The 22,719-nt window shown below is 52.6% G+C and overlaps 2 protein-coding genes across 2 annotated transcripts; one reads left to right on the plus strand and one right to left on the minus strand.

The window, feature by feature from the left end:
- The first annotated feature begins 3,595 nt into the window (after nucleotides 1-3,595).
- LOC142076174 (olfactory receptor 14J1-like) lies at nucleotides 3,596-4,531 on the plus strand. The gene has a single exon (XM_075138553.1). The coding sequence runs from the start codon at nucleotides 3,596-3,598 to the stop codon at nucleotides 4,529-4,531; it is 936 nt and encodes a 311-aa protein (XP_074994654.1).
- A 16,261-nt stretch (nucleotides 4,532-20,792) lies between these two features.
- Nucleotides 20,793-21,728, minus strand: LOC142076175 (olfactory receptor 14J1-like). The gene has a single exon (XM_075138554.1). The coding sequence runs from the start codon at nucleotides 21,726-21,728 to the stop codon at nucleotides 20,793-20,795; it is 936 nt and encodes a 311-aa protein (XP_074994655.1).
- Nucleotides 21,729-22,719: the final 991 nt, after the last annotated feature.

Consider the following 22,719-nt stretch of genomic DNA (forward strand, 5'->3'; position numbering starts at 1 on the left):
CGCTCTCCCAAAGTCCAGCAGTCCTGTCCTTTCATCACAGAAAGCAAAGAGGCTGGCCAGGCACAATCTACCCTGGGTAAATGCAGTCACCTTCTCTTCCAGACCCCCAGAGGTGGGATCTGAGTGGACGTGCTCTGGGGCACAGCCTTTAGTTCCACTGCTCATGCATTGGCCATTTCTGAAAAGTGCAGACCACATTTGGGTGCTGCCAGGCGTCAAGGAGTTCTCCCAGTCTCTGTGAGCTTTCAGAGACGATGGAGAGTGGCCTCACTGTGCCACCAGCCTGCTCGCTCAGCTCCCTGGGATGCCGCCCCTCCTGTCCCAGAGACTGGTAAAGATTGCATTAGTCCAAGTGACCCCGACTTGATCCCCATCCACTGCTGGCTGTTCTTCTCCAGATTCCTACCTCGAGTCACACAGGCCTGGGAGACCTTGCTGGTGAAGACGGAGGATGAGAGGACATGGAGAATCTCTCCTCTATCCCTTATGAAATTCAGCAGTGGCCACACAGTGTCTTTGTTTCTTCTTTAACTCTTCCTCAAGTAGTCAACACTCCTTATGGTACCCTTGAGTTGCCTTACAGGTCTAGACTCAGTTTCGATCGGGACTATTGCTGTGCCTGGAGGATGCTGTCCTTGAAGAGCAGCTGCACTGAGCTCTGCCACCATGCCTTGGCAGTTCATTCCATCAGTGTCACAGCTCGGTCTCTGACATGAACGGCTCCAGCTCACCGTGTCTGTGGCCCTGGCTGAGGGCATTGCTGCACATCAGGGCTGAAGCACATACGCTGTGGAACCAGGCAAGCTCTGACTTGCCATAAGGGGTCCTGGTACCAAGTGTCCTCGACCCCGTGTGTGCAAAGGCTTTGTTTCAGAGCAGAGACATGGCAAGGACAAAAGATTGCTGAATGTCTTTGGAGGCCTAGGACTACAAACCCAGAATGCAATGACTAAATTCATCGAAGTGAAGACATTTTCCCCAGCATGGAATATTAGATCCTTCCCTGTCACCTTCCTGAAATCCTGCCTAAATATGGGACAGAAAAAGTGATTCTCATGCCCGAATATTTTCTAATAGGAGAAATACCCCTGCTGGAAAGAAGTGTCTCTCCCCAGCTGAGGGAGGGACCATCAGTGATGGCTTCAGGCTGTTCCCAGCAGGTTCCCTGGAGGCGCAGGGACACGTGGAGGGAGCCCCGAGGGGGCAGAGCAAGTGGTGCCTTGGGCTGGTCCTCTGCTACTGAGCTGGGCTGGGCTCCTGGGATGGAGGGAGCTCATGGCAAGCGGGCAGCGCTGCAGAGAGACAGCTCTGCCCAGGAGCAGGGCTGGGGGCACTGCCTGCAGGCACCGAGGGGAGAGGAGCGAGGCAGAGAGAGGTTAGAGGCAGTCTGGGCTGGGAGGATGCTGAGAATTGACGGGAGGAGAAACCTTCACAGCCCTTGACACGGTAAGTCTCCGGGTGCAGGGCAAAGAAGCGGCAGTGCCTGGAGAGATCTCCAAAAGCTGGCACATGCCACAGCCTGTGGGACATTTCAGGAGGTCTCTCCCACCTTCTCTGGTGTGGAGGAGGAGGACGTGCTGCAGAGCAGGGCTTCCCTGCTGCATGGTCAGAGGGACAGGGCATGAGGGCTGCCTTCTGCTGGGGGGGACTGCAGGGGTGTGCAGGCAGGGGTGCCCAGGGCTGTCCTTGCGAGCAGGGTCCCTGCACCCCAGGGGCTGTGTGCTGGGGCAGGGACTCTGCCGCCTGCCAGGCTCAGCACTCAGCCTGCCCGGGGAGTTCCCCATGGCGCTGTGGGGAGAAGCTGTGGGTGGAAGGAGCGAGCCCCAGCATAGCAGGGTCCTTCTGCTGTCGAGAGGCTGCTGCCTGGGTCAGGTTTGCTCACAGCTCCAGCTCATGCCCAGGTCATTTCTGAGGGGACGTTTCATGAGTATGTTCAGGGCAGGGGTTTCCTGCTGCAGTCTGTGCTTTCCTGAACCTGCGCTTCCACTTTTCTCTGGCTCGGCTTGGTGGGAATGGAGACCAATGCAGGTTAGAGCAGGGTCTCAGACTCTTAAAATGTCACGCTGAGGTTTACTAGGAACCTCAGCAAGCGCATTCACCCCCCACCAGCCTACAGATAAAACCAGCATCACCTTTGCATTTTCCTCAGGGTTTGTGTGACCTGTTCTTTGAGCCCTGCACACACAGCGTGGCTGCAGGGCAGAGCTGTGCAGACGGGGACTGGGATGGGGTCTGTGAGCACTGGCAGGGAAGAACCATGGGGCCAAAGAAACAGCTCCCAGCTGGGGAGGCAGCTCCAGGCAGCAGAGACATGAGCAGGGAGGGAGGGAAATGCTGCTGGAAACCCTGTTGCAGGGGAGATACGGGCACCTCCCAGCCATGCCCTGCAGTGCAGACTCCTTCCCTGGGCAACACCCCTCTTGTCTCCTCTCCCACCCAGCACAGCCCTTAGCCCGTGGGCTCTAGGCCGTTAGTCACCTCCTCGTCCAGCAGACCAGCAGAAGAGATGAAGCACATCTCTCCTGCCACGTGCCCATTTCTCCCTGACCAGGGCCTGAGGGCGACTGTCCTGCATTGCTGTTGTCTGGGAGGGGTGTGCAGAGCTGGGTAAGGGAAAGGCTCCCCTCAGTGCCCATCTGTCTCTCTCCTTGCCTTGCTCAGATGCTCTTGGTATTGCTGACAGGCTCCTGGGAATGGCAGTTTCAGCTGCAGAGTCAGGCACAGACCTTGTGGGTCCTCCTATGCAGATGTGTCCACAGCAAGGAGGTGTCCCAGCTTTCCTCTAACCTGTGCAGCTCTGGGCAATGCAGTCTGTGAGGCTGGGGATGAGCTGACTCTCCCTTCATAAGCTGCCATGGTTCGGACGCTTGGCTCTCTCCTTGGGGTGTCCATCCAAGCTGTCTGCTGCTTCCGGGGTATGCTATGAGCAATGTGTGTCCTTGGCTAGAAGTGGGGTGCTGAGGCTTTGAGAAAGGGTGAGTCATTTCATGGTCTGCAGTGGATCCCTCTGCTCTCAGCAGAGTCTGGTTGCTTTTCAGGGTAACACGGGAGTGTAATGGCCCTCCATCTCAGAAAGGTGCAAGGCCAGGGCAGCTGGGAACAAGACGGAGGGACAGACCAGATCCCCTGACTCCTCCCTAATCCGCAGAATATCCTCTTGTCTCGCAGGACTCACTCTGTTCTCCTGAGTGCAGCAGAAAACCCTGTCCAAGTGCCTTCTGCCACCTCAGTTCCTCAGCACGGGGAGTGCAGGTGCTGACAGGCCCTTCTGCGTTAGGAGCGGTTCCATCTGACCAAGTCAAACGCCAGCACTGGCCCCTGCCCCCACCCTTCCCAGGAACCCACTGCTGCAGAGCAGGGCTGACTCCTCGGCAGCCAGCGGGCAGAGGCCCTGCTCCTCACGCCACATTCAGCCAGCACCCACCAGAGCTCCAGCCCCGCAGCTGAGGAAGGTCTCCTCGAAAAGGAAAAGGGGGTGGTGTGTAGCGGAGGGGTGGGTGTAGGAGAAAGCGCTTTGACTTTGCTCAAAGAAGTCTACCCTAACTAATCAGTGTCTTTTTCTTTTTGGACAGTGCTCCATGCTGAGTAGAAGCAAATGTCCAACACCAGCTCCATCACCCAGTTCCTCCTCCTGGCCTTCGCAGACACGCGGGAGCTGCAGCTCTTGCACTTCTGGCTCTTCCTGGGCATCTACCTGGCTGCCCTGCTGGGCAACGGCCTCATCATCACCGCCATAGCCTGCGACCACCGCCTGCACAGCCCCATGTACTTCTTCCTCCTCAACCTCTCCTTCCTCGACCTGGGCTCCATCTCCACCACTGTTCCCAAAGCCATGGTCAATTCCCTCTGGGACACCAGGGACATCTCCTACGCAGGATGTGCTGCACAGGTCTTTTTCTTTCTCTTCTTGATTTCAGCAGAGTATTTTCTTCTCACTGTCATGGCCTACGACCGCTACGTTGCCATCTGCAACCCCCTGCACTACGGGACCCTCCTGGGCAGCAGAGCTTGTGTCCACATGGCAGCAGCTGCCTGGGCCAGTGGGTTTCTCAATGCTCTCCTGCACACGGCCAATACATTTTCACTACCCCTCTGCCACAGCAATGCTGTGGACCAGTTCTTCTGTGAAATCCCCCAGATCCTCAAGCTCTCCTGCTCACACTCGTACCTCAGGGAGGTTGGACTTATTGCGGTTAGTGTGTGTTTAGCATTTGGGTGTTTTGTTTTCATTGTGGTGTCCTACGTTCAGATCTTCAGAGCCGTGCTGAGGATCCCCTCTGAGCAGGGACGGCACAAAGCCTTTTCCACGTGTTTCCCTCACCTGGCCGTGGTCTCCCTGTTTGTCTGCGCCATCATATTTGCCTACCTGAAGTCTCCCTCCATTTCCTCCCCAGTTCTAAATCTGGTGGTATCATTTCTGTACTCGGTGGTGCCTCCAGCAGTGAACCCCCTCATCTACAGCATGAGGAACCAGGAGCTCAAGGATGCCCTAAGGAAACTGGCCCAGTGGACGCTGTTTCACCGACAATAACCTGCCTCTCCTTCTCTGCACATTCCCCAGAGTTTATCTTAGGCCGCGACTCTGCTTTTTTCTCTTGTAATAATCCTGCTTATATAGAATTTTCTGATATTATACTACTTGTCTTGTGGCTTGATCCTGTTACGCTTGCCCAACACTGTGTCCTATGTGGCATGCCCGATAGCAGCTCTTCAATAAAAGGGGATCTCCTCCAAAGTTGCTTCCAAATAAATGTCCAAGGAATTGATCTTTTAAAAAGTCTGTTCTCCTTTTTATTCTCAGTGGTTTGGGGTTAAGCTCACGGTACCATTGGGCTCCACTGGACCAAACGGTCTGGATTTAAAAGCTCTCCTCTTGGTGTCTAATGGCAGGGGTGATGGTCCATGAGCTCCCATTAGCGTCTTGGGTTTCTTCATGGATGTCAAGACTGATGGCACATACCAGAGTTTCTGGAAATGAATTTGGAGGGCTGAGGAGAGGAGAGGATGGGGACTCACCCCGTGCCCTGGGGTTGCAATGAATGGAGACTCAGAAGGTGAAACACCCTCAAAGGTGAAGTCCCCAAAAGTAAAGCACCAAATCGATGTATCCCTGGACAAGGACTCTGCAGTGCCATGGGAGTGAGTGGGGACCCAGCAGGCAGAGGGAGGGGAGACTGGAGAGATGCAGGAGGTGCCAGAGGAGGCCCAGGGCCAGGACTGTCGTGCTGTCGTGGGGAGTGGGGCAGGTGGGAGCAGAGGAGGGGGCAAATTCAGTGAGGGCTGGGCACCACCTGCAATATGAATTCAGGAGAGCCAGTGAGTGAGTAGCCTCCATTTCCTCGTGCCCTTGGGGCCAGCACCATCCCTGGGGCTGATGGGGAGGCTGACCTTCCCATTCACTTCTCTTCACTACTTCTCATCGGCAGGCAGGTGTTCAGCCATTCCCAGGAAAGCAGGGCTCCGTCACGCATAAAGGTTATCTGGCAGGACAAACGCCACTACTTCAAACATCCCCCCCTTCCTTCTTCCCCCAGCTTTTAACTGCTGAACATGACGTCATATGGTATGGAACATCCCTTTGGTCAGCTGGGGTCAGCTGTCTCAGCCGTGTCCCCTCCCAGTTCCTTCTGCACCCCCAGTCTACTCGCTGGTGGGGTGGGGTGAGGAGCAGAAAAGGCCTTGACTCTGTGTAAGCCCTGCTCAGCAGAACGAAAACATCCCTGTGTTATTGTCGTGGTTTAACCCAGCAGGCAGCCAAATACCACGCAGCCCCTCACTCACTGCCCCCACCCCCAGCGGGACGGGGAGAGAATCGGAAGGGTAAGAGTGAGATAAACTCGTGGGTTGAGATAAAGACAGTTTAATAGAACAGAAAAAGGGAAAATAATAATGATAATGATAAAATATACAAAATGAGTGACGCACAATGCAATTGCTCACCACCCGCGCTGACCGATAACCAAGTAGCTATTGGTACTTCCTGGATCACGCCTACCATTCATATACTGAGCATGATGTCACATGGTATGGAATACCCCATTGGCCAGCGGGGCTGGCTGTCCTGATTATGTTCCCTCCCATCTTGTGTACCTAGCTCAGTCAGTAGGCACGGGAGCTGTCCTTGGGCTAGGAGGGCACTTAGCAACAACTGAAAACATCTCTGTGTTATCAACATTCTCCTCATAGTAAATCCAAAACACAGCACTAGGAAGAAATTTAACCCTATCCCAGCCAAAACCAGGACAGTATCCACCCCTTATTCCATACCATTTACAATGTGCTTAGGTCTCACATCTTTTTTTAATACATTTCAATTAACCACCACTATCTTTCTTTTGATATATACATATATATATATATGTACGCACAGATATCATTCCCTTAGTCTATGGGCCATCCCTCTAAAATGTCCACTGAGTTCATTTAGTCCATGACTTTGGGCTCCATCTGTCATAACTGTCTTTCAGGGCAGGAGAGATGGTGTGTGGTGTTGGGCTGTTGCATCCTGAAGCCAGTTCTCATTTCGGTACTGCTGTGCTCGTCCAGTTCTATCATCGTTGCACTTTGCTCGGTTTCATCGGAGTTAGCTCATTCTTCACTAATCTGGGTGATTTTTACTGCTACACCATTGATAGCAACCATAGAAATAATGATATACAATATCATATAACAATTAACATCATGCAATTCAGTTCATTGGCTATTTTCACCCAAAATCAAATCCCCTTGAGGTACACACCGGACTTCCCCATCCTTTCGCATCACCCACCAAGTGCACCCAGGTCCTTGAGCAAAAGCAATCCCACGGATGGGTTTTCCCTTGCCAGAGGCAGGAGTAACCCAGACTGTCTTCCCCAGCATATTTCTTATGTGCACGACAGGGACTTTATCTCCATCTACAGTACGTAAGAGTCTTGATTGGGCAGGGCCAGCTCGATTGGCAGATCCCCTGGTATTGACTAACCAGGTGGCTTTTGCTAAATGTGTGTCCCAATGATTGAATGTCCCACCACCCATTGCCCTCAGTGTTGTCTTTAGCAGTCCGTTGTATCGTTCGATTTTCCCGGAGGCTGGTGCATGGTAGGGGATGTGATAGACCCACTCAATGCCGTGCTCTTTGGCCCAGGTGTCTATGAGGGTGTTTCGGAAGTGAGTCCCGTTGTCTGACTCAATTCTTTCTTGGGTGCCATGTCGCCACAGGACTTGCTTTTCAAGGCCCAGGATAGTGTTCCGGGCAGTGGCATGGGGCACGGGATATGTTTCCAGCCATCCGGTGGTTGCTTCCACCATGGTGAGCACATAGCACTTGCCCTGTCGGGTTTGTGGGAGTGTGATATAATCAATCTGCCAGGCCTCCCCATATTTATATTTCAGCCATTGTCCTCCATACCAAAGAGGCTTTACTCGCTTGGCTTGCTTGATTGCAGCGCACGTTTCACATTCATGGATAACCTGCGCAATAGCGTCCATGGTCAAGTCCACCCCTCGATCACGAGCCCATCTATATGTTGCATCTCTTCCTTGATGGCCTGAGGCGTCATGGGCCCACCGAGCTATAAATAATTCACCCTTATGTTGCCAGTCCAAATCCACCTGGGCCACTTCAATCTTAGCAGCTTGGTCCACCTGCTGATTATTTTGATGTTCCTCAGTGGCCCGACTCTTGGGCACGTGAGCATCTACGTGACGTACTTTTACAACCAGGTTCTCTACCCGGGCAGCAATATCTTGCCACAATGCGGCAGCCCAGATGGGTTTACCTCTGCGCTGCCAGTTGTTCTGCTTCCACTGCTGCAACCACCCCCACAGGCCATTTGCCACCATCCATGAGTCAGTATAGAGATAAAGTACTGGCCATTTTTCTCGTTCAGCAATGTCCAAGGCCAGCTGGATGGCTTTCACCTCTGCAAACTGACTCGATTCACCTTCTCCTTCAGCAGTTTCTGCAACTTGCCGTATAGGACTCCATACAGCAGCTTTCCACCTCCGATGCTTTCCCACAAGGCGACAGGACCCATCAGTGAACAGGGCATATTGCTTCTCATTTTCTGGTAGTTTATTATACAGTGGGGCTTCTTCAGCACGTGTCACCTCTTCCTCTGGGGATATGCCAAAATCTTTGCCTTCTGGCCAGTTTGTGATCACCTCCAAGATTCCTGGGTGACTGGGGCTTCCTATTCGGGCCCGTTGTGTGATCAGTGCGACCCACTTACTCCACGTAGCATCGGTTGCATGATGTGTAGAGGGGACCCTCCCTTTGAACATCCAGCCCAGCACCGGCAGTCGGGGTGCCAGGAGGAGCTGTGCATCAGTACCAACCACTTCCGAAGCAGCTTGAACCCCTTCATATGCTGCCAACATCTCCTTCTCAGTTGGAGTGTAGCGGGCCTCCGATCCTCTGTATCCCCGACTCCAGAACCCTAAGGGTCGACCTCGAGTCTCCCCTGGTGCTTTCTGCCAGAGGCTCCAGGTAGGGCCATTCTCCCTGGCTGCGGTGTAGAGCACATTCTTCACATCTTGTCCTGCCCAGACTGGCCCAAGGGCTACTGCATGAACTATCTCCTGTTTAATTTGTTCAAAGGCTTGTCGTTGCTCAGGGCCCCATTTGAAGTCGTTCTTCTTCCTGGTCACGTGATAGAGAGGGCTTACGATCTGACTGTAATTTGGAATATGCATTCTCCAAAAACCCACAACGCCTAAGAAAGCTTGCGTTTCCTTTTTGTTAGTTGGTAGGGACATGGCTGTTATTTTGTTGATCACATCCATTGGGATCTGACGACGTCCATCTTGCCATTTTATTCCTAAAAACTGGATCTCCTGTGGAGGTCCCTTGACCTTACTTTGTTTTATGGCAAAACCGGCTTTCAGAAGGATTTGAATTATTCTCTCCCCTTTCTCAAAAACATCTTCTGCTGTGTTGCCCCATACGATGATGTCATCATTGTACTGCAGGTGCTCTGGAGCCTCACCCTGTTCCAGTGCAGTGTGAATTAGTCCATGGCAAATGGCAGGGCTGTGTTTCCACCCTGGGGGCAGTCGGTTCCAGGTGTACTGGACGCCCCTCCAAGTGAAAGCAAACTGTGGCCTGCACTCTGCCACCAAAGGGATGGAGAAGAACGCATTAGCGATGTCAATTGTGGCGTACCACTTGGCTGCCTTTGACTCCAGTTCGTATTGAAGTTCTAGCATGTCCGGCACGGCAGCACTCAGTGGCGGCGTGACTTCGTTCAGGCCACGGTAGTCTACTGTTAGCCTCCACTCTCCATTGGACTTTCGCACTGGCCATATGGGACTGTTAAAGGGTGAGCGAGTCTTGCTGATCACTCCTTGGCTCTCCAGTCGACGAATCAGCTCATGGATAGGGATCAGGGAATCTCGGTTGGTGCGGTATTGTCGCCGATGCACTGTTGTGGTAGCGATTGGTACCTGCTGTTCTTCAACCCTCAGCAACCCCACAACAGAAGGGTCCTCTGAGAGACCAGGCAAGGTGGACAGCTGTTTAATTTCCTCCATCTCCAGGGCAGTTATACCAAAAGCCCACCGGTACCCTTTTGGGTCCTTGAAATACCCCCTCCTGAGGTAGTCTATGCCAAGGATGCACGGAGCCTCTGGGCCAGTCACAATGGGGTGCTTCTGCCACTCATTCCCAGTCAGGCTCACTTCGGCCTCCAATACAGTTAACTCTTGGGATCCCCCTGTCACTCCAGAAATATAAATGGGTTCTGCCCCTTTATAGTTTGATGGCATCAGAGTGCACTGTGCACCGGTGTCTACGAGAGCCTTATACTCCTGTGGGTCTGATGTGCCAGGCCATCGAATCCACACAGTCCAGTAAACCCGGTTGTCCCTTTCCTCCACCTGGTTGGAGGCAGGGCCCCTCTAGTTCTGGTCATAGTATCCATCTCTCACTTCTTGCAAAAGTGAGTCAAGAATTTCTTCATTGCAATTACAATCCAAAGTAAGATCAGCCCTTCTACTCTGTCTGGGGAACTGTTCACTGGAAACTGGACCGTCGTGAGACAGGGTTTTCCTGAAAACTGGAGCAGCATTTTTCCTGAGAGAACCCCCTTGTGTGATTGTTTTTCCTTGCAACTCACGTACACGTGCCTCTAGGGTCAAGGTAGGTTTTCCATCCCACTGCCTCATGTCCTCTCCGTGGTCACGCAGGTAAAACCACAGGGTGCCCCGTGGTGTGTACTTTCGATATCCTCTCTCTTGAGGAGAAAAACGCTGACTCCTAATGGCTGAGATACTGGTCCGTACAGGTGGAGAATAGGACCTATCGTCTTTGAGTTGCTGGACCTCCCGGGATAGTTTCTCTACAGCCGAGACAAGGGAGGAGGAGATAGTTTCTTCAAAATCCCGAAGTTTGCTAACCACCTCATCCACCGTTGGTGCTTCTTCCTCTTTCCAGCACAGTACTGCCAACGAACTGGCATACGACGCTGGTGCGCTCCGTACCAACTGCCGCCACATGGGTCGGGTGCACTGGATGTCATCTGGATCTTTGGGTGTTCGGGCATCGTCCAGGTCACTATCAACCACCTCCAGCACGCCTAGTTCTCTCAGGTACTGGATACCTCTCTCCATAGTGGTCCATTTGCCTAGGCGATATATAACATCTTCCTTGAAGGGATACCTTTCCTTTACGCCTGACAGAAGTCGCCTCCAGAGGCTGAGGACCTGTGTCCCTTTTCCGATTGCTTTGTCAATACCCGCTTCCCTAGCAAGGGATCCCAGCTGTTTGGCCTCCTTCCCCTCTAATTCCAGGCTACTGGCCCCATTATCCCAGCATCGGAGCAGCCAGGTAACAATATGCTCGCCTGGACGACGGCCGAAATCTTTCCGCATATCTCGCAACTCATTCAGGGATAAGGATCGGGTGGTTTCCGTCTCGTTTACGAGTTCTTCCTCTTCCTCCTCCTCTCCTTGTGATGGCCCTGGTTTTCCATCACCCTTTTCTACACTTCAAAGATTTCTTCTTCTGTACAGGGGCGACAGATACAGCGACGGTTGGTCCTCTGGTTCAGCTGTAGTACCCGTCGCGAGGGTTTGGGTAGCTGCAGTGCCTATCGCGGGGGTTGGAGTACTTGTAGTGACTGTTGCCAGGGTTTGAGTGGCTGCAGTGCTTGTCGCACTGGTTGGAGTTACTGTAGTGACTGTTGCTGGAGTCTGAGTAGCCATAGTGGTTATTGTGGGGGTTGAAGTAGCCACGGTGCCTGTCGCAGGGGTTTGAGTAGCCACAGTGGTTGTCGTGCGGGTTGAAGGAGCTACAGTGCCTGTCGTGGGGGTTTGAGTAGTCACCATGTCTGTTGCCGGGGCTGATCTCTGGACAGTATTCCTGAATAGTTGTTTAACTCTAAACAAGACCTGAACCACATTCAGAAGACATAGCAATATGAACACGCTCGTTTGAACATCCCAAGGATATTCAAAATTCTCAGGGAATATTGTGGACGTCTTCATGAAGAGGATAGAAGAAAAAAGAGTTTCTGAAGGTATGGAAGGGAAGGTGAACAAGTGGGAGAAACTGTCCCATCCTGTCTCCCCACTAAATTCATCCTCTGAGGTGAAGACGTAAGAAGTGTAATTATTAATAGTTTCCAAAAGATAGCTCCCGAAGAACAGGAATGATGGCAGTGCTGAGTACAGGCTCGTGACCAATAATTTTATCATAATATAAAGCCAGGTCACACAGTATAGCAAAGCAATGACCTTAATCCATTTCCCAGAGATGACCAACCCCACATACAAACTGATAATCAGCAGTATAGACAGCCAGTAAGGTGCTATATACCACAACTCCAAAAACAGATCCAAAAACTCTGAGAGCAAATAAATCAACATTGTGAACATCGAGTACTAAACTGATATAATGAATGCTCATAACAAATTGGTTTTAACCCGTTCGGGTCAGATGTGTCGTTATCTCAACCCTTTGTGCCCCACGTTGGGCGCCAAAAAGGACTGTCGTGGTTTAACCTGGCAGGCAGCCAAATACCACACAGCCGCTCGCTCACTCCCCCCACCCCCAGTGGGACGGGGAGAGAATCGGAAGGGTAAGAGTGAGAAAAACTCGTGGGTTGAGATAAAGAGAGTTTAATAGAACAGGGAAAAATAAGGGAAAATAATAATGATAATGATAAAATATACAAAATGAGTGATGCACAATGCAATTGCTCACCACCCGCGCTGACCGATAACCAAGTAGCGATCGGTACTTCCTGGATCACGCCTACCCTTCATATACTGAACATGACGTCACATGGTATGGAATACCCCATTGGCCAGCTGGGCTGGCTGTCCTGATTATGTTCCCTCCCACCTTGTGTACCTAGCTCAGTCAGTAGGCACGGGAGCTGTCCTTGGACTAGGAGGGCACTTAGCAACAACTGAAAACATCAGTGTGTTATCAACATTCTCCTCATACTAAATCCAAAACACAGCACTAGGAAGAAATTTAACCCTATCCCAGCCAAAACCAGGACACAGGATTTTCCCTGTGTATGCTTAATCCACGTAATAAGTAATAGAGTGAACCTTGCCATCGAATTCTGTTAAGTCGCGCTTTTATAAATTTCTATTAAAATCCCCTTTGCTGATATCTTTGCCAGTGATTCTTCAAGCGGCCACAAAACCTCTCATTTGCAACAAACAGGGAAACAAACTCTAGTCGTCATTTCCCCTGCCCTAAGAAGTGATGTTCACATGCAAATTTGTTGCTGCAGTGTTTGGTAAAGGTAAGGACATGCAGTTGGCCTCATCACCAGTACCAGGTGGGAGCTTCCTGCAGATTCCTCTGTTGCAGTCAAGTTTCTCCTGTGACCCAGGGATATGCTCAGCACAACACAGCCTGAAGACCAAGCTGTACGTGGAGCCCAGCACAGCGCGGCACATGCAGGCCAGGGTCTTTTCAGGTTTGCTGTTAGGGGGATCACTAACTCCTCCATGTACAATGCTCTTATGGTCGGGATCACCGAACCGCCTGAGGAAGGTTAGGAAGAGGATGAGGGCTCCTTTAGAAAGCTGGAGGAAGGGACACAAAGGACTTGGTAGTCACTGGGGACTTTGAAGGCCATGGACCTCTGCTAGAAGGCCTCACTCAGAGGGAAGGTGGAAGGTGATCCCTGATCTGCCATGGGGGGATGCTCTCCTGGACTTGTTTCTCACAAGAAGCTGGTGGAAGATGTGGAGGGCAGCTTTGGCTGCAGTGGGAGTGAGGTGGGGATGTAGAAACCCTTGAGGGAAGTCAGCAAGACAACTTGTAGCAGGGCTGAGTGGAGAGGAAGGATCACCTCCACCCACCTGCTGGCAGTGCTCTGCCTAATGCAGGCCAGGGTGTCGTTGTCTGCCTTTGCTGCAAAGGTGCAAAGGCAGGAGAGGAGAAGGCTTTGGGGAGACCTAATGACAGCCTTCCCATACCTTTGTGGCCAGAAGAAAATGGAATGGAATGGAACAGAATGGAATGGAAAGGAATGGAAAAGAATAGGATAGAACAGAACAGAATAGAACAGAATTTCTTCTTAGAGAGAAGAAATGGAAAACCAGGGCCTCGCTGGAGGAATGGGGATGAACTGGAGTGGCCCCAGAGGACATGTGCCAGGATGTGGTTTGGGGCCTCTGTGGAGAGGCTGAGAGACCTGGGCTTCTTTAGCCTGGTGAAGTAGAGGCTCAAGGCTCTCTAGTAGTAGCCTGCAACGTCTTGACGGGTGGTTTCCGGGATAATGGAGCTTTTCTTGGTATTGGGAAGAGAAGGCAACCTCCACAAAGCGCAGCTTGGAACGTTCAGACTGGATGTGAGGAAGAAGAAATCTCACTCAAAGGGTAGCCTTGTGGTGAAAGAGGTCACCCAGAGGGAGTCTGGATCAGCCCATGGCTTTGTGTTTCAAGGAAAAGCCAGTGAGGGTGGAGAGACATGAGTGAAGGTCTAGAAATGCTGGGGTGAGAGCTAGGTGGGAAAGCAAGATGGGTGTCTACAGCCTGAAGGGCAAGAGGTGCAGGCATGGGACAGTGTAGGACAGCCTGCAGCAGAGATGGCCTAGACCTCTGGCAAGACTGACAGGCCCATCAAAACCGATGTCTTTGTCCCCTTGGCTAAGGTAGTTGCCTCTGCCACCGAGGCCTACAAGGAGGACCTTTCTTTTGAGGCTTTGGACTTCATTTCCTCCTTGCCCCTTCTTTGGGAGGCCAGGAGGTACCATAGAATTTTCCTACCCTTGGCATTGCTCACCCCCACATCCAACTGCCCCCAAGAAGAGCCCTGAGCCACGCGTGAGGGACAGGGTCTGCCTTCCCAGGGCCTGGGGGTGAGGGCTTGGCCTTTCTGCTTCACAAAATAAACCAAGGGTTTTCTCAGCATTACAGCCACCTGCACAGTGCCTTTGCCTACCTGCAAGCATGGCCTCCAATGATCTGCTCTAACGAGGCCATGGGGAGGCTTTGTCAGTAATGGTCCTCAGTGGGACCCATTAATACTTCAAGGTACTTTGAGTTTTGCTTCTGACTTTGACTTCTTGAGAGGTTTGTTCTTTCTCCTCTCATCATGGGAGCTTCAAGGACTCAGCACCAAATACACCATGGGTCTCATTAAAATACAGAAAGCCTTAAGGAGCTCTTTCTCTTCCTGTAGTTTTCTTAAGGTCTTCCAGGCTTGTACAGCTAACTGGAGTCATTTCATAGTGTAGTGAAAGAGGAAGATTTCAAAGTGCACCTAATAAAAATATTTTTTTTTAATTTAAAGTTTCTATTTTATTAGTTTTCAGTTTAGAGAAGAGGTGATGGAAGCCTTCTCCAAGTGATAGTGATCCAGGGTGTCTCCTCAGGAGGTCTGGACAGGCAGGAGAAGCAGTCCCTTGAGGTCTGACTCTGTATGGAGAACTTTGCTCCTCACCTCCCAAACCTCACCATTTCTCTCATTGGCCATCTGGGACTTACATCACTCTTCCTTGCATCAGACTTCTCCACTGATCTCTGCAGCTGGGTGTTACAGCTCCATTGCACCATCTCCCACCTGCTCTCCTCAGAGAACTGGCTGCACACAGGCCACATAAGAATTTTTTTTATTTGCAAACAAAGAAAAGCAAAGCATGATAGTTTCATAAAGAATAAAACACACTCCTCAACCATATGCTAAGTACAAGCTGTCTGTAATGAAGTTGCCTTTCGACAAGGGGTAATCTTATGAGAAATGTTTGAGATAGATACAAAAAAGTTAGATACAACCATAATTAAAGAATTGGCTAAAGAGCCAATGAAACTACTGAAAGACAGGCAAGCTTTTAACTCCCTGAAGCTCAAAGCAGCAACTGAGTAGGTGAGAGTTATCTGAATGAACAAAGAATAACGTCCGGAGAAAAGTAGAGACTGATGGAATGGGCCTTTGTCTAGAGAGTCTGCATCTGCAAAGGCGACATCAGAAATGGTCATTGTATGAGGACAGGTGAAATTATATGAAAGATTAGAGAAACTGAATACACTGTGTAACAGGAAGAACAGTGGTAATGAAGTTACAGGGCAAGACCAATATTTCTTTGGAATATCCCTTTTGAAAGGTCATTGGATTGGTAGAGGTCTCTTGTGAGTGAGGACACGCAAGAGTTGCACTCATCTTTGAAAGTGGCCAAAAGTGCAACCCAGGGAACCACAGGCTGCACAAGCTCACTTTGGTGGGGGGGTGAGCCATTGAATGAGTGCTCGTGGGTGACACTTCTGGGCACCTGAAAGAGAAGAGCATCGCCATGGACTTACCAAGGGTAAATCATGCCTCGCCAACCGGGTTGCCTTCATGATGAAGTAGCTGCATTTGTGCATGAGGGGACAACAGTTGATGTCATTGACCTCCACTTCAGCAAGACTTTTGGCGTGGTCTCCCTCACTATTCTTGTACCCAAGTTAGGCCATTCCAGTCTGGAGAGGGAGACAAACAGATGAGCAAAACACCAGTTGGATGATGAGGCTGAGAGTGCAGGGTGAAGGGGCCATGCTCTACCTGGGGGCCAGGGGACGTACTGGGGTTTGGTGAGGCGGCACCGGGGACTCTGCTGAGCCTTCTGCAGTTTAACACCTGCATCCACGACCCGGAGGAGGCAACTCACACCACATTTTTCAATGATACCAACTTGTGAGGACAATTCCTGTGCCTTAGGGACGCCTTTCAGGGGAAAGCTGACAGGCAGGAGAACTGTCCTGTCAGGGACTTCATGAGATAGACAAAGGACAAAGGCCAGGTCCTGCGCCTGGGATAGACTGACAGCCTGCAGTGGCAGGGGAAGGGGACTGCCTGGCTGGGGAGCAGCTCGGCGGAAAAGGCCCTGGTGGTGCTGGGGACAGAAGGCAAAACAAACCCAGTAGTGAGTTGGTGGCAAAGGCGGCCAGCAGCGTCCTGGAGTGTGTAAAGAAGAGCCTTGCCAAGACAGTGCTTTAGGCTCGAAACAGAATTGAAAGAAAGCCTCTGACTTGGGTTCTATCAAGTTAATTAATAAAAGAGAGGGAGGTGGAGGGATCTCAGCATTTCCAGGTTCCTGCTGAAGATTTAAGGCCTCCGAGAAAGGAGCTGAAGAGAACACTTGTGAACTAGCGTAGCCTTTAGATCGTTTCACATGTGAGGGCTCTGCTCCCCCATCTCAATCCTTGGCACCCAGAAACCTCACCTGCTTTTCCGTCCTCTCCTCCCAAAACCTGACCAAGTGATGGGAGGAAAGGCAGCAGAAAGGCCCTTGGCCTCTGTGCATCAGCCGGGGTCTGGCACCTGGAGGGCGATGGTGTCATTTCATTGGACACCCCATAAAGACTCAAGCTGGGGAGTGCCTCTGCAAGTCCGAACCAACAAGGTCCATGGCCAGGCAAGGCTGTGTCTCTGGCTGTGTCTGGAGACCCGAACACCTACAGCTTAGATGAAGCTGGGGCTGAACCTCAGGCCTGGGCTTCAGTGGTCTCCTGGGCCCATGGGCAGAGATGCAGGTGGAGGCCCCAGGTGATGCTGCTCAGGACCATGAAGGCCTATGGATGCTCTCAGGGCCCTGACACTGCCATATTGGACCCCACCTGCCACTGCCCTCACTAGGCCAAATTCTCACTCCCTGATGTGCAGGGTCTGCTCTCTGCTACTCTCCTTCCCCATGTCCTTGGGCATGTGGCAGACCACAATTTCGTGGTCACTTCAGCCAAGGCTGACACTGGTCTTCACATGCCTGACCAGCTCTTCCTCCTTTGGGAGTACCAGGTCCAGGTGAGCAGCAGTTTGTGTGGCCCATTCAGAAGCTGACCCACACACAAGCCGCCACCTGACCTGTTACGTGTCCCATAGAGACCCTCCATATATCTGAGCTGCCCTGACGCCACACAAGGCAGCCCCCACTCCTCATCTTCCCCATCGGTCTCTCCTAAAGATGTTGTATCTCCACCCACCACAAAAGCCGTGGGAGCTGTCCTTCCCCACCTCAGCTCTTATTCCACTGAAGTCACAGCTCTGTGGTGGCACCCGCGGCTCCTGCTCTCTGTGGCCCAGGCTGGGGGCTTTGGTGCTCATTTGGGCTGCAGCCCCTCCGATGGGGCACCAGGGCCAAGGGCAGACTTGTCCCATGCAAACCTGGTACCCAGAGATGGGACCCCGTGTGTGGAAAGGCTTTGCTTCCCAGCAGAGGCATGCTGGAGTGGGTGGCAGGTGGCAACAGAATGGTGGATGAGGTTGCCACCCCGAGAGCAAAAGCTGCAGAGCCCAAGGCCAGAGAGAAAGAGGCGTGGGCTGTGCAGCCCCGGCAGGAGAGGGCTTTGCTGTCCCAGGTGACTCTGCAGCACCGTGGGGCCTGTGCCAGAGGTGGAGCTGATCTCCACGAAGGACAAGGTGCTGCTGAGAATGTCCCTGGGGGAGGACAGCCTCTGATCCTGCCACACTCTGGACATCATGCTGGGGGCCAACCAGCTAGACAGCAGCTCTGCAGAGAAGGACCTTGGGGTCCCAGAGGAGAAGCAGCTGAGCAGGAGCCAGCAGTGCACCCCCGCGGCAAAGGCCAACAGCCTCCTGGGCTGCATTGGGAAAAGCATTGCTGGCAGGTGGAGGGAGGTGACCCTTCCCCTCTCCTCAGCACTGGTGAGGCCCCATCTGCAGTGCTGTGTCCAGTGCTGGGCTGCCCAGTGCAAGACAGTTGTTGACCTACTAAAGCAAGTCCAGCCAAGGGCCACAAAGCTGCTTTATGGGACTGGAGCATCTTTCACAGGAGGAAAGGCTGGGAGATGTGGGACTGTTCAGTCTGCAGAAGAAAAGGTTTGGAAGGGTCTTATTAATGTTATAAAGTACCACCTGAACCCAAGAAAACACTTTTTGACTGTGAGGATTGTCAATCACTGGAACAGGTTGCCCAGAGAGGTTGTGGAGTCTCCATCCATGGAGATATTCAAAACCCACCTGGACAAGGTGCTGAGCAACCTGCTCTAGCTGACCCTGCCTCAGCTGGGGGGTTGAACTCGATGATCTCCAGAGGTCCTCTCCAATCTCAACATTTCCGTGATTCTGGGAGTATAAAGGAGAAAAGAGAGACAGAAAGAAATGAACAACACATGGCCTTGATTGTAAATATGGTGGGATCCATGGAGGAGAGGACCCAAGGTGGAGCAGGAGAAAAGTGTGAGGAGGAAGGAGACGAAGCGATATTCTTTACTGACTGTTAACCCCCTCTTCACCATCCCCCCTGCTCCTCTTGGTGTGTGGGTGGGTAGATGAATTGGGAGCAATGGAGAAATTTGAGCAAGGAGAAAGTGTGAGGAGAATGGCCTTTAATATTTTTGTCATTGATTCTCACAATCCCGATCTTTTTTAATTGGCAGTAAATTACATTGATCCCCGGCAAGTCAACATGTCTTTGCCCATGACAGGAATTGGTAACTGATCTCCTTGATTCTATCTTCACCCATGACATTTCTGGTTTATTTTCTCCCTTTGTCCTGTTGAACCGGGGGTGTGAGTGAGTGAGCAGCTGGGTGGGTGTCTGGCTGCTGGCCAATGCTAACCCACCACAGGACCGCTGTGTGCAGTTTGGGGCTCCCCAGCACAAGAAAGACCCTGACAGACTGGAGCGAGTCCTGCAGAAGCCAGAAGCATGGTTGGGGCCTGGAGCACATTTTGGCCAAGGAAAGGCTGAGAGAGCTGGGATTTTTTTAGAAATCCCTCAGAGCCAACCACTGGGGCAAGGACCCAGGCCAGTTGGTGGGATCTCAATCAATGGAGATTTTCAATGTTTGTTGAGACAAGGCCATGAGCACCTGATCGAGCTGGGGCTGTCTGAGAAGGGGCTTGGCTGAGAGACCAGCTGTGGCACGAGCTCTGGGACTTGTGTGTAAGAAGTGTCAGCAGGAAACTGGTTCCCTTTTTATTAATACTGGCGGTGGAGTTGGGTATCAGTGAGCCCCGGAGGAGGAGGACAGGGGTGACCAAGCAGCAAAGGTCCCTCCAAGCAGCAAAGGGGTACAACCAGAGGTGGAAATTGCCAGTGTGTGGGACTAGTCTGGGATGGTTTTCCCAGGACAGCTTCCCCGGGGTGTCCAGGGAACATGGCGCAGACTGGGCCTCTCTCTTCTGCACCTTTAGCACCTTGCTTCCTTCTCCATGACGCCTGACTCTGCACTGTGAGCACCCTGCTGTGTGCCCCCACCCTGCACACTCACACAGCTGAGCTCTACACTGCTGCTTTCCTCTCCCGGGCACTTCCCAGCCCAGCCCAGCCCTTCCCCAGCTCTCCCCACCACCCCTGCCCTCTCCCCAGCCCAGCCCAGCAGAGCAGCCCAGCCTGGGCTGGTCCCACGACAGTGCCCACCACAGGGTGCTGCAGAGCTCTGGGCACTCACCCCACGGCCCCAGCCCCTCTGAGGGGCACAGCAGCTGCTGGGGGGCACACAGGGAGCTCAGCCTCCCCATCAGCCCCAGGGATGGTGCTGGCCCCAAGGCCACGAGGAAATGGAGGCTACTCACTCGCTGCCTCTCCTGAATTCATATTGCAGGTGATGCCCAGCCCTCACTGAATTTGCCCCCTCCTCTGCTCCCACCAGTCCCACTCCCCACGACAGCACGACAGTCCTGGCCCTGGGCCTCCTCCTGAGACAAGACTCCGGCACCTCCTGCATCTCTCCAGTCTCCCCTCCCTCTGCCTGCTGGCTCCCCACTCACTCCCATGGCACTGCAGAGTCCTTGTCCAGGGATACGTCGATTTGGTTCTTTCCTTTTGGGGGACTTCACCTTGGAGGGTGTTTCACCTTCTGAGTCTCCATTCATTGCAACCCCAGGGCACGGGGTGAGTCCCCATCCTCTCCTCTCCTCACCCCTCCAAATTTATTTCCAGAGACTCTGGTATGTGCCATCAGTCTTGTCATCCATGAAGGAACCTGAGAAGATAATGGGAGTTCATGGACCGTGTCCCCTGCCATTTGACACCAAGGAGAGAGCTCTTAAATCCAGACCGTTTGGTCCAGTGGAATGCAGCTTGACTCCCAAACCATTGAGAACAAAAGGAGAAGAAGCTTTCTGAAAGACCAATTCCTTGGACATTTTCGTGGAAGCAACTTTGAAGGAAGAGCCCAGCCTTCAGACACTGCACCTGGGAGATCCCCTTTTATTGAAGAGCTGCTTTTGCACATGCCACATCTGACACAGTGTTGGGCAAGATTCAGACACAATAGTATGAAGCCTCAAGACAAGTAGTATAAAGCCAGAAAATTATATATAATAAGGATTATCACAAGAGAAAAAATAGAGCCATGGCCTAAGATAAACTCTGGGGAATGTGCAGAGAAGGGGAGGCAGGTTATTGTCGGTGAAACAGCGTCCACTGGGCCAGTTTCCTTAGGGCATCCTTGAGCTCCTGGTTCCTCATGCTGTAGATGAGGGGGTTCACTGCTGGAGGCACCACCGAGTACAGCACTGCCACCACCAGATCCAGGGATGGCGAGGAGATGGAGGGGGGCTTCAGGTAGGCAAATATGCCAGTGCTGAGAAAGAGGGAGACCACGGCCAGGTGAGGGAGACACGTGGAAAAGGCTTTGTGCCGTCCCTGCTCAGAGGGGATCCTCAGCACGGCCCTGAAGATCTCCACGTAGGACAGCACAATGAAAACAAAACATCCAAATGCTAAACAGGCACTAACCACGAGAAGCCCAACCTCCCTGAGGTAGGAGTGTGAGCAGGAGAGCTTGAGGATCTGGGGGATTTCACAGAAGAACTGGTCCACAGCATTGCCGTGGCAGGGGGGTAGTGACAATGTATTGGCCGTGTGCAGGAGAGCATTGAGAAACCCACTGGCCCAGGCAGCTGCTGCCATGTGGACACAAGCTCTGCTGCCCAGGAGGGTCCCGTAGTGCAGGGGTTGGCAGATGGCAACGTAGCGGTCGTAGGCCATGACAGTGAGAAGACAATACTCTGCTGTGATCAAGAAGAGAAAGAAAAAGAGCTGTGCAGCACATCCTGCGTAGGAGATGTCCCTGGTGTCCCAGAGGGAATTGGCCATGGCTTTGGGAACAGTGGTGGAGATGGAGCCCAGGTCGAGGAGGGAGAGGTTGAGGAGGAAGAAGTACATGGGGGTGTGCAGGCGGTGGTCGCATGCTATGGCGGTGATGATGAGGCCGTTGCCCAGGAGGGCAGCCAGGTCGATGCCCAGGAAGAGCCACAAGTGCAAGAGCTGCAGCTCCCGCGTGTCTGCGAAGGCCAGGAGGAGGAAGTGGGTGATGGAGCTGCCGTTGGACATTTGGTCCCTCTGGGCACGGGGACCTGTTGGAGGAGGAAAACACAAGAAGTTAGGGGAGACTTCTCTGAGCAAAATCCAAGCCATTTCCCACAGCCCCTGCCCCTGCTGCACACCCCCCTTTGCATTTTCCAGGAATCCTTCCTCAGCTGCGGGGCTGGAGCTCTGGTGGGTGCTGGCTGAATGTGGCGTGAGGAGCAGGGCCTCTGCCCGCTGGCTGCCGAGGAGTCAGCCCTGCTCTGCAGCAGTGGGTTCCTGGGAAGGGTGGGGGCAGGGGCCAGTGCTGGCGTTTGACTTGGTCAGATGGAACCGCTCCTAACGCAGAAGGGCCTGTCAGCACCTGCACTCCCCGTGCTGAGGAACTGAGGTGGCAGAAGGCACTGTGAGAGGCTTGGGGTTTTTGTCAGCTCCCCCCTAGACCCCATGGCCGGGAGGGCCGCGGGCTGTGCTGGGTGGCAGAGATGAAGGGGGTTGCTGAGGGAAGGCATCTGCACTGCAGGGGTGGCCGGGAGGTGCCCACATCTCCCCTGCAACAGGGCTTCCATTAGCAGGTCCTTCCTTTCCTGCCCATCTCTCCTGCCTGGAGCTGTCCCTGCCAGGAGCTCTTGCTCTGGCCCCACGGCTCTTCCCTGCCAGTGCTCACAGACCCCATCTCAGCCCCTGCCCTGCAGCCTCTCCGTGTGCGCAGGGGGTAAAGAGCAGGTCCCACAAATGCTGATGAGACTGGAAAGGGGATGCTGGTGCTATCTGTAGCCCCCCTGTTGTCCGAAAAGCGGATTCGTGCCCGGCGTGCAAGTAACCAATTCCACACGCTCAGGAGAGATATTGTTTTATTCAGGCCTGGTTGCTCGGTGGACTTGCCACAAATCAAGCACACCTGGTCTAGTCACCTTTCTGTTTATATCCATGCTTCTAATACATATTTTAAATTTCCTTGTTACATATTCATTACATTTCTGAGAACCAATTATAATATTACATCATCTTAAACACA

Source organism: Calonectris borealis, unplaced genomic scaffold (genome assembly GCF_964195595.1).
Source record: "Calonectris borealis unplaced genomic scaffold, bCalBor7.hap1.2 HAP1_SCAFFOLD_35, whole genome shotgun sequence".
NCBI classification, from domain to species: Eukaryota; Metazoa; Chordata; class Aves; order Procellariiformes; family Procellariidae; genus Calonectris; species Calonectris borealis.